The 11,361-nt window shown below is 46.4% G+C and overlaps 1 protein-coding gene across 1 annotated transcript; it reads right to left on the reverse strand.

Annotated features, from left to right (window-relative positions):
* Positions 1-368: 368 nt before the first annotated feature.
* On the reverse strand, positions 369-10,966 carry Prokr1 (prokineticin receptor 1). The gene is made up of 3 exons (XM_013357171.4): positions 10,832-10,966; positions 8,317-8,956; positions 369-2,271 (listed from the first exon to the last, which is right to left on the reverse strand). Exons 2-3 carry the CDS (start codon positions 8,799-8,801, stop codon positions 1,575-1,577), a joined length of 1,182 nt encoding a protein of 393 aa, XP_013212625.1. The 5' UTR covers positions 8,802-8,956; positions 10,832-10,966; the 3' UTR covers positions 369-1,574.
* Between the last annotated feature and the right edge of the window lie 395 nt (positions 10,967-11,361).

The raw sequence follows: 11,361 nt of genomic DNA on the forward strand, positions 1-11,361 counted from the left end.
CCTAAAACAAAGAGTTGACCATACTTAGAGAGAAAACATGACCCAGGAATCCCAGCCTCAAAAATGTTCTGCTCTAGAATTCAATAAGAAGGACAAGACACGTCCACTCTGTAAGTCTACACACTCATGAGAATAAAAGCAGATGGAGAAACATTACTATATCACACGGATTCATGCTGACTGGGAACACACAGGGGAAGATGGTCATTACTTCCAGAATCATGAAGATGCTTTGATTTTGGATTTTCCAACACCCTGCGCCCAGCTCCTGACTAGAGGCCCATCACCATTCCCCTCAAGTTTTTGCTTCCAAGTCCCACAGCTGTGCTTGTACCATGTTTTTAGGAACAGAATGCATGAGGCACTGCTTTAAAAAAAAAAAAGTAGGGGAATAATTCACAGTTAGAATACTGAAAGGAGGAGATGGCAATACAACAAGGTTTTCTTTGTCCAAGCACATTACCCAGAATTATTATTCTTTTTTTGTTTTTTCTCAGTGTTTTTGTATGGTTGGAAGCATTTTCTCACATAGGTTGTTGGCCACATCCATGAGGTGTTGTGTCAACTTTCAAAGCGTCCATGCTGGACAGGCATGGAAACATAAGAAAGAAGGAAAGGGTTGAATGAGAAGCCTAAATAGGTTTAGGCCAGAATAACTGAGAGGCAAAGATGCAGTATCCTTATACCCAAAGAACTGAAGCCCCTGCCGTGAGCCCCAAATGCTTTTAGAAGTCCTGTTTTGATTCTTCCCTCTGTATTTCCTTTCACCCAGGGGTGAACAGTCCATGGAGCCACTCCCACCCTGAGCCCAGGCTTCCCTTCTCCAGACTTGCCCCAAAGATTCAAAACTCTACAATTCACTGTCCAAATGGTGTCCAGGGTCTTGTGGCTTCTTCCTCATGTCCATCCTCTTGATGATAAGCCTATGTCTATGCAGATCCATACATGAGGCATTGTGTGGCAGGAGAAGGGAGAGTTTGCATGAACTTGGCCATGAATCCTCAGGTTCCTATGTGCTGGCATGCATGGCTGCTCCCAGTGAGGGTCTGAACCAGGGATGAGATGAGATGGGACCTTCCATTGCATTCTTTCCTCAGCCTTGAAATGTTAGGACAGGACTGAACTCAAGACAAAGAGTACTCTTAGAGATGAGCTGGACCAGTATATGATGATGAGCAGCTGCAATGACCTAGAGAGATCTTCGTTCTGTCCACACATGTACTGTGCTCCTAGGTACCCACTCCAGCTTCCTCTTTATTCCAGAGTCTATATCACATTCTCCTTGGTTTAATCCCTATTTCATTTTGTCAATGAAATATCATCAACATATTAGTTTTCACCAGTGCCTACTCATCACACAAATTAGGCATTTAATGAATGTCGACTACTCATGACAGTCTCTTGTCACATCAGCTTTAGAAATCCTGAGCTCCTTGAACACAGTGTCCTCGTGACACATTTAATTTGTCCTCTGCAGAAAACCAAGAGTCTGTGGTCCATGTGTATATCCAAGCACACTGATCCCTGACCCAAAGATCCTGTCTTGGGTTTTAACTTTGGCAAGGTCCTTTGGGTTATTTCAGTCTGATGCAGTCCACCTCTTCAGTGGCAGGCATCCCCACGGTTTTGAGATCAAGGTCAGCGCTCGACTTACTTCCATTGTAGGAAGCCTTCCAGTGGAGCAGCATGATCTTCTTGAAGTACTTGATGGTGTTGTTCTTGACGGTCACGAAGCACAGGGTGTTGATGATGCTGTTGCTCATGGCGATGCACTCCACGATGTAGAAGGCGGTGAGATAGTGCTTCTCCTTCACAAACACGGCAGGGAAGAAGTCACGCACGATGGTGAAGCCGTAGAAGGGCGCCCAGCACAGCACGTAGGCGGTGAGGATGCACATGAGAACCAGCACGGTCTTCCGACGGCAGCGCAGCCGCTTGCGGATCTGCTCTGTCTGGAACCCGGGGACCGCCTTGAACCAGAGCTCCCGGGAGACCCTGGCATAGCACAGGGCCATGATGACCACCGGGCCCAAGAACTCGATGCCGAAGATGAAGAGGAAGTAGGACTTGTAGTAGAGCTGCTGGTCCACCGGCCAGATCTGGCCACAGAAGATCTTCTCCTGGCTCTGGACAATGATGAGGACCGTCTCCGTGGTGAAATACGCAGATGGGATGGCCACGAGGATGGACACTGTCCACACCAGGGCAATCAGGCCGGTGGCTGTTTGACACTTCATCCGTGGTCTCAGCGGGTGAACGATGGCCAGATACCTGGGGCAAAACACAAACAGAGTCATGCCCTGTGAGAAGCCAGTGCTGGGGTACCATTTAATTTCTGCAGGGGAAAGGCAGATTCCATAGCAAGCCCAGGCTCCACCTCTAATTAGCTGGGCAGCCTCAAGTCGGTTTTGTTTAATCTCTTAACCTCAGTTTCCTTTCCTGCAAAAGTATTTGTTTTTAAAGATTAGATGTGATAATGTATACCCGTTCCTGGAAGACGTTTTAAACTTGGTATATAATGAAAAAAAATGGCCACAATTTTCTAGCCTGGCACTATTCCCAGGTCTTTCCGGTTTTCAGGACATGCATCCAAATTATCAAGAGGTTAAGAGACAATAGGCCTGATAACTCCAAAGAGTTGCTGGGAGAACTCACCCTTTCCAGTAGAAGCAGCAAGCTAAGCTTTGTCTTCATTCCACATTTTTAAAATATATATATATATTGCTCTGCATGCAGGGGTGGAGGAAATGCACATTGCCATTTATCTCATATTCCAGATGGAAAATGGAGTCTACTGAGAGATGAGTGACTTCTCAAGGTCATCTACACAAGACCCTTGATAGAAAACATTTAACCCTACCTCACAGGGTTGATGTGAAAATCAATTGAGAATGTACACGAATGTTGTTGTTTTTTTTTTTTTAACCACAAAGCATCAGACAATAAAAGATATTGCTTTTTGTTCTTTCCAAAAGAACCCACATTGCAGTTACCACAGTGGTCCAGGAAGGAGAGAGCACTTTCTGGGGGCCGTTAGTCATTTGTGTGGTATGACGGTAGCCTTTCCAGAGGGTGCACACACTTCTGCAAAGAGCTCTGGTTTCCTGGAAGGCTTTCTGTGCCTGGTAGGGAGTGGAAGTTGGAGAAGGAGAAAAATGGGAAGTGAAGTGGGAGGGAAGGACAAATCAATGCTGGAAATAAACATGTTCTCATGTGTCCACAGCTTATCCCAGGTAGAATGGAGTGCAAACGTGACAGGGGATTGAAGGAAGGCCAAACCAGTTCTGTTTCCTTTGAAACCGAACCCTGTGAGGTCATGTTTCTTGGGATTGTAAACTAAAGAGAGCTTCATTTTTTTTTTTAATTTGTTTCCCCTGATTGTAGTTCTGTTACTTCCATCCCACCCCACATGATATAGGCAGCCAAAGCCATTGAGTATATTTGAGAGGTCACTGGACTGAGATGCCTGCTCTCTCCCAGCTCCCAGAAGATGTTAAATGATGCTGGATAGGTTGAGTCTACCCGTTGGACACCCAGCTGGCTGCCCTGGCCACCCGCATCCATCCCCGGCACTCTAGCCAGCTCCTTAGTACTGAAAATGGAATGAAAATAACCACAGAATTTTGGCAACATTTTGACCATTGCACATGCGTGCGGCCTTTCATCAAAGGCCACAAAGCTCCCAATATTACAGGAACATCAAATGTGCTTGGATTTGCCATTAAAATTAAGAGTGTGCAGCTCTGTTCTCATTGGTGCATTTGCTTTCTATTTACCTCACAGAGTTCTGCTGGTTGTCACTGAAAATTTCTACCTTTGTATGTGCTCACAATATGACTTTTTTCTGTTTCTTCTCCCAATAGTAGCTTCCTAACTCTTTATGATGAATCAAATTCAATGTTTTTTTAATGAATACGCAAGCCAGAACCCCATCTAGAACCCCAAAAGACCAAGAATCTAGTCCCAGATTTGCTGCAACTTGCTATATCAATTTCAGTCTTTTTTCATAGCACTGTTGGTTCAATTTTCTCATCTGTAAAATGGAGATATCACCCTGATATTGTGAGGTTCCAATGAGCTACTGCATATAAACAACAATAAGCTATTAATATACAAGAAGCTATTAGTACCTTAAAATCACTTTTATTTTTCAAAGTTATTCTGTATTCACAGCAATGTTCTTGATAAATTTTGCTTTTGCAAGTCCTCGACAACTTTCTACTTTACTGAACCCAATCCTTCACTTCAAAACTAACCTTCAGGGTTATTTTATCTTGACTATCTCTGACATCATCCCAAATCCATCCCTAAAGAATCAGTGTCATGAGCTGTGCAAAGGACATTCCTCATACACTTACCACCTAGTAAGTTGCAGAAAAGGGTTTCAGGGATTCCCATCAGCCTTGGCTGGGTGAAGGTCAGAAATGACTCTAGTATTAGTAATTCTTGCTTCTGTTTGTAAAGAAGTTTACAATTTATAGAGACTTTTCAAATCTATATTTTCATCAGGCAAGCCCAACCCTATTAGAAGGGTAAGAGAGCAAAGATATCCATTTTATGGATGAGTAAGCTAAGGCTTGGGGAAGTGAAATAACTTGCTAAAAGCCACACAGCTAGAAACTGACAAGAGCCATGACCCACATATTGCTACAAATCTGGAGGCCTCTTCAATATGCCATTTGTCCCTTTACTTTCAGTAAGGACAAACAGTGCCCTTTCCTCCACCTTCCCAGCAGCTCAGCAGCCCTTGACCTTTCCCTCCATCATGGTTGAGTTTTACCCACTGATGTTCCAGGAAGCAAACAATTGACAACTACTTTTCTCAACTTATGAGCCTTGCTTGCCCTCTGCATCTCCAACCTCAATGGCTTAGGTCCAGGATCCACCCAAAGCCAACAGTTCCAGGAGAATAAGGAATAAAGCCTGTTGGACAAAGTAATGCCCAGGAAATAGTCTGTGAGATAGGGGGCAGGGTGATCAAGCACAAGATTTGGCTCCCTTTCTGTCCCCTGGACTCAACCTCATGCAACCATGGTAATGGTTGCAGCAGCTACTGGCCTGGTCATGGGATGGGCAGAGTATACCACCTGCTTCCTGGGGTAGCCATCTCCAGCTGATGAATGGTCCAGGGGGCATCTGTGCTTCCTAAGGCTGGACTATAACAGTCTGTGCTTCCTAAGGCTTTGCCTATCACAGTCATTTCTCTCCATCCTTTATGTCTCTTGGACATAAACTCCATGACAGCAAACTTTTTTTTTTAATGATATCCTTAATCCTTGAAATTGTACTTGTCACGTGGCAGTCACTGTAGAAAAATGCATTGTTTGAATGAATGCCTGCATGAGGGAATGAATGTTTAGGATGGATTATGAACGGAGGGGCTGACAGACAGGCAGAGTCAAGAGACACTGAAGTCAGGAAGGCCAAGGTGAGACTAGGATGGCCCAACCTACATGAGCATGGTAGGGGGCAGAAGTAAGTTTTACCAGGACCTGGAAGTTGAAAGAATGCTGGAGAACAGAGGGACAATGATAAAAGAGCCTTCTAGTTTGAACAACAGAATTGAGAGTAGAAACAGAGCCAGGTGCAATGGCTCTGTAATCCCAGCAGCTTGGGAGGCTGAGGCAGGAGGATCAAGAGTTGAAAGCCAGCCTCAGCAATTTAGTGAGGCTCTAATCAAATCAAGGAAGCCCTGTGTCTAAATAAAATATTAAATAGGGCTGGGGGTGTGGCTCAGTAGTTAAGCACCCCTGGGTTCAATCTCTGGTACAAAAAAAAAAAAGTTAAAACAGAAATCCAAACAGGCAGAAAAGACATAGTTCTGTTCTGCCATATCTTGAGAGTTACATATTTTTAAATTCTTATATTATTATTTTGTGTAAAGCACATGGAAACAATTGTTTCAGTGAAGACCAAAAAGGTTAGCCAATTGAAAATATTCATTAATTTACCTGGTTTTGTTGATCTTGTTCTTTGAAAGGAGATTAATATAAGAATTATCAGATCCATTCTTCATTTAATGCTTACTCTATCTTAAATATTGTCCTAAGCAATTATAGAGATTACTCCATTTAATCCTCAAAGAAATGTGATACATTAGATTTTCTTATTGTCCTCACTTTGTAGATGAGAAAACTGAGGGAGATAGTGGTCAAAAAATCAAGGCCTTACAACAAATAGGTGGTACAGCAGGGATTCAAACCCAGAGTAATGGCTAAAACTATTCCTACAGAAATTCCATTAAACAAAAATAAAGGCATTTTTACAACTGTCAAGGTATGTGTTATACCAGGATAAGAATTTAGCTGCCTTAAGCTAACCAAATTAAACCTGAAGATTACTCATAGGATTTTGAACATCACAAAGGAACAGACAAAAATCAGTGATTCCCAGGCCACAAAATTTAAATTACATGATAGCAGCATTTTTACAAAAACATAATTTGAAGCAAAAATAAAAAATATCAATTAAAAAAACTTAATGCCTTAGGCAGCTGGTCAGTCAGGCCAGGCTTGGATGGCAATGTCAACACACCTTGTTTTCCACCAATGTCTGGATGCAGGTTTCCAATCACCCCACTCTGAACAATAGCAGTGCACTTAGTGCAAAGTATGCTCTTCAATTCCTCTTTCTTATTACATCTAATCTGTATTATGTCAACTCATGGTGCAAGAGAAATGCTCACAGTATTTCAGACAAGCTGAGTTTGGTATGAAATTAGGATATGAACTTGGAGGAGTTCAGTGGATTGAAGTTGAGTGATTGCAAAGATAATACCTCCACTTGTTAAAGATAACCCAGTGTCCTTCAGTTTATCCTAACTTCTTTCCCCCTTGAAGCCTCCTATGGTTGTCAGATTTGTTGACAAGTGGGCCTTCCGTGGTGAGATGGATCTCACCCAGGGAACAAGGCCCCACTCCACAGCAGGTACCTACCTACACTCCTTTTTGTAGCTCAGAGAAACCCAGGGGCAAATATGTCTTGCTAGCATGAAAGTTCAGGAAATAATCCCATATTCTTTGTCTTTAGAAGTAAAGGGAACAGTTTCCATTTTCAGAAAAGGTTAGAAGTCAAGACCCTGGAGCTCTTCCTCAGTAGCTCTGAAAGGAAACTTAGGAGGTGAATACTGTGCTTGATCGCTACCCTCCTGCTGTAGAGACCTTACCTAAGTGGATAAATGTTGTGGGGCTCTGCCCCTTGTGTGGAAGACCATGACCAAGGTGAGGCTGCCATCTGAAAGAATGATACCTCCAAGCACCTGCCCCAAATGACAGACCAAAAGCCACTTCAGCTACTAACTCCTTGACATTCTTCCAGAGGCTGCCCACTCAGTGGTTTTAAAGCCAGGCTCCTCTGCAGCCTCTTTCCTTAGGAACAGACTTTTTCCAGGTTATTCCACTTTGATTACCTTTTCTCTAGCTTCAGAAAGCATGTTCTATTAGCTGTGCTTCTCGCTTGATCACTGATCTGGGGTACCTGAACTATGAGAGGCAGATGGAACACCCTGGAGCCCTGAGGCAATGGGACAGGACAAGCGTGGGTGCTTTAGGTTCTCTGGATATAAAGGGAGGCAGATTGTTCAGCTCCAAGTACACAGAGTCTTGATTTGACCCTCAGGGTTACTGTCTTAGATGTAACAAGGTGCTTTGTAATGAAAGTCAAAGTGGGCAGAGGAGCTTGCAAAGACCTCCCCAGGAAACAAGGACCACTCTGGCCCATTTAGCACAAGTTTATACCAATGAAACAACTAAATATAAGAAAGGTTTCCAGGATTGCTCTTATTGATTTTATTTACCAGTTCTAAAAACGGGTCTCTTGCCGAGCTGCATGCAAATGGGTTTGAAGGCACAAAGCCATTCATGTAACCACAACAAACAAAATAAGGAAGCATAGGTTGCCTTGTTTCTTTTCCAAACAATTCTCTCAATCAATGAGCCATCAATTAGTGCTAGGAGGTCGTGTGTTAGAAGAGGAAGTCTTGAGGAGATAGAAACTTCTCCCAAGATATTTAAATAATTACTTGGAACTTAAACTTGTCCCTGAACATCTCTTATGGCTACTCTTAACCTTGAACCGGTACAACATCTAGGAGCAGGTCCACAGCAGGCAGACCAGATGCCTTCTTACTGCCTAGCTCCAAGGTGCCCAACTCTGCCTCCTGTCTCACCGAAGCTGGAAAACTGGAAATCTTCCAACTGTCTAGTCAATGGGGAAACTTTTGAGTGCCTCATGCCTACAATTCCAATAAAGGAAGGGATCATTCCAATGGCCCCTCTTCCCTGACTACCTACGATGCCCCAACTACCCTGCACTCACCTGTCAATGGCGATGGCCAGCAGGGCATTGGTGGAGACATAGAGAGAGACAGTGCGCAAGTAGTTGACAGAGGCACACAGGACATGGCCATGTTCCCAGGAGAGCTGGCGCACCACATAGTAGTCCATCTCAAAGGGGCAGCAGACAACAGCCACCAGGAAGTCAGAGATGGCCAGGTTGGCGATGAGCAGGTTAGTGAGGTTACGCAGCTTCTTAGAGCGGGCCAAGGCGGCAATAAAGATGAAGTTGCCAATGCCACAGACCAGCATGATCCCCACCAGGGCCATGCCAATGACAATCTTGGCAGCAAAGAATGTCCGGGAGTTCGTCACATCCTCATCCTCATCCAAGGGCATGTCATAGTCACCATAGCTGAAGTTGAATGGAAAGGAAGCAGTGTGGGCTCCATAGGGGTTGAGTACAGAGAGGAAACTGGTGGAGGAGTTGGTGACATTCCCATCCACGACCCCTGTAGTGATCTCCATCTGTCCCTGCGGAGCTCTGAGTGATACTGCTGAGAATTCCGGAGAAATATCTGCAGGCTGATGTCCCCTCTCTCTGCTGATGCTCTGCTCTCCCTTAATGAGTCAGTGTCCCTGCCAGCATCCTTGGGGTGCAGTATCCGAGCTCCATTCTAAGCCTTTGAAAGACATACAAATAGTTGGCTGCATGTTGAAGTGAACCTGGCTGGATTTAAAATCATTCTGTAACCTAAGCAGACCCATTAGCCACCTGCTCCGAGTGAACATAGATAGGGTGATGGAGTGGAAATAAAGGAACCAGTGAGAGAAAACAAATGAATGAAAACCACATCTTCACTCAATTAGAGGATGCTGGATGGCTGTAGAGATAATGAGGCTGTGCTTCCATTTATTTCCATTCCACTCAAAAAAAAAAATGATGCATTCTTTCTCAAGGACCAAAGTTGGGAGTGTGGGGCAGCTGAATGGAATAGAAGTGACCTATTCCAAAGTCCACTCACTATCCTAAAAGCCTGAACAATAGTCCTGTTCTGTGGTAACCACAGTTCCTTTCCAGTGGCTCAAAAGAAACTCCTCTGTATGCCATTGAAGAGTGAACACTCTGAGACAACCCCGTCAGCTCTTCTGAGCTGTTCTTCTGGCAAAACACAGCTGTAAAAATCACAGAGCTCTCTCCTCCCTGGGCTTCCTGTTCCCACATCAAAATCTGTTGTGACCCTAGAAGCTGGATACCATGTTTCTCCAGACGTGTCCCCAGGCAGAGGCTTGCAGGGTGGAAGTCACAGCCTGTCACTAAATGAGTGAGTTATAAAGAGAACCTGAAAACAAATTCCTCCCTTAGCTGGTTGCTGTCCTGAGGTAAATAGCTTAAACACTCAGAGTTTCAACATCCTCCAGGCAGGAGATCAATATCGTCTGTAAAGCACGGAGCTCCCTGGAGAGGGAGAGTGTTACACCCCAGAACTGTAAGGAATTACTATTGAGCACTCAGGCCTCCCAGCCAGCTGCAAATATGGGAAGGGAAATCCTGCTGCAGAGACCCCACACCACATACAGGGGCTGGGATGGGGAAAGAGAGGAAGCCAGAGTTCCCTGTCCCTTCTTCGGGTAGTCCCTTCCATAGCCAAAGACTTCAGACCAGGGAGCTGGATGTAAGAGAAGGGCTAGGTTTGGAGAGCATCCTAAAGCTCAGGAGAACAGGAGGGAGAATAGCAAATCTAAATTCCTGGAAAGGGGGGACATAAAGAAGAACCCCCCAAAATCCTGCTGCCTTATTCCTCAAAAAGACATCTGGAGCATGTCTTTATGGAGGGTTAAATTCCCTCTGCACCTCAATGAAGTTTAGACCCCTCCCTGTTCTTCACCCTGAGTTGGCCTTTTCTCTGAGTTATCACTTCGGTCCATCTCATCCCTGCTCTCTGTCTCTGTCAGGTGTGAGGCAGAACCCAGAGATGAAAAGCCAAAAGAGTTAGGCTTGGAAGCCAGGAAGGCAGGGCTGCAATAACCTGGGACACATCTCACCGCTTGCAAGCTCTGTGTGTCTTTGAGGCATTCCACCTCGGGAGAGGTACCCTACAATCACCTACCAGGAAGGCTCAAAGTAAGGATTTAGAACAAAGAATAGCAGAAACTTCTAAAGGGCGCCAGGGGTGGGGGGGCGAGACTAAGGCATTAGGAGATTAAGGACTGGAAGAGAAATTGCTCAGGGATTCTTTCCCCTGTATTCTCAGCCCTCAAGGAGGACCCCAGTTCCCACCCTCCGCTGTCCTCTGGATCTCTGGAAGCGTCCCTTTGCAGCGCTTGCTGATAAACTCTCTCCTGCTCCCAACTTTGTCCTAGGAGCCTAGGTAGCTATGCCTAAAGAAAGAGGGAGGGGACAGATTGGCTCCCCGAAGAAACGAACGCAGTCCAGTCCCTGGAAAAGTCCCCTTCCCATTCAAAAGCTCCGACTCCACCACCCCCACCACGCCGGCCTCTGAGGCTGGTGCCCGTTGGGGTCTTTGGAGCATCTCCCCGGAGAGCGCGCTCAGTACCTGCGGCATCTCGGCGCCCAGCGGACGAGGGTCAGGTTTCTTCATTCTGGGGCCGGGGACCGTACAGGCTTTCTGAGACCCGCTGGCGGGGACAAGTCCCCTCTCTTCTCCTCCTCTGGAGGATCTCTCCCGGATAGGGAGGGAGTAGCGCAGTCTCTAGCGCGGCAGACGGGGAGAGCCGCAGCGAGGCCACCCCCTCTGGAACCCGCCCCGCACTCGCTGTCCCCGCCCCCGGTGGTCGCGGGGCGGCGGGGGCTCCGAAAGGTGAGCTCCGGACCAGGGCGCCAGGCTACCGGAGGTGGCAGGTCCCCTCTCGAAGTAGGGGTACGTCGGGGGTCACTCGGGCACACGCGGGGGTCTCTCGGGCACGCGCGGGGCTCGGGAGCCGGGGGTCGTCCTTCGGCCGTTGTGTCCGGGACGCAGAGGCGGCAGCTCGCGGCGGGGACGCGCTGGAGGGAGCCAGCCCTGGCGGGCGGTGCGTTCCCCGGGCTCAGCCTCCGGAACGGCCGCCTCGGGCGGGAAGGAGGGCG

This window comes from Ictidomys tridecemlineatus, chromosome 12, assembly GCF_052094955.1.
Source record: "Ictidomys tridecemlineatus isolate mIctTri1 chromosome 12, mIctTri1.hap1, whole genome shotgun sequence".
Classification (NCBI taxonomy): Eukaryota; Metazoa; Chordata; class Mammalia; order Rodentia; family Sciuridae; genus Ictidomys; species Ictidomys tridecemlineatus.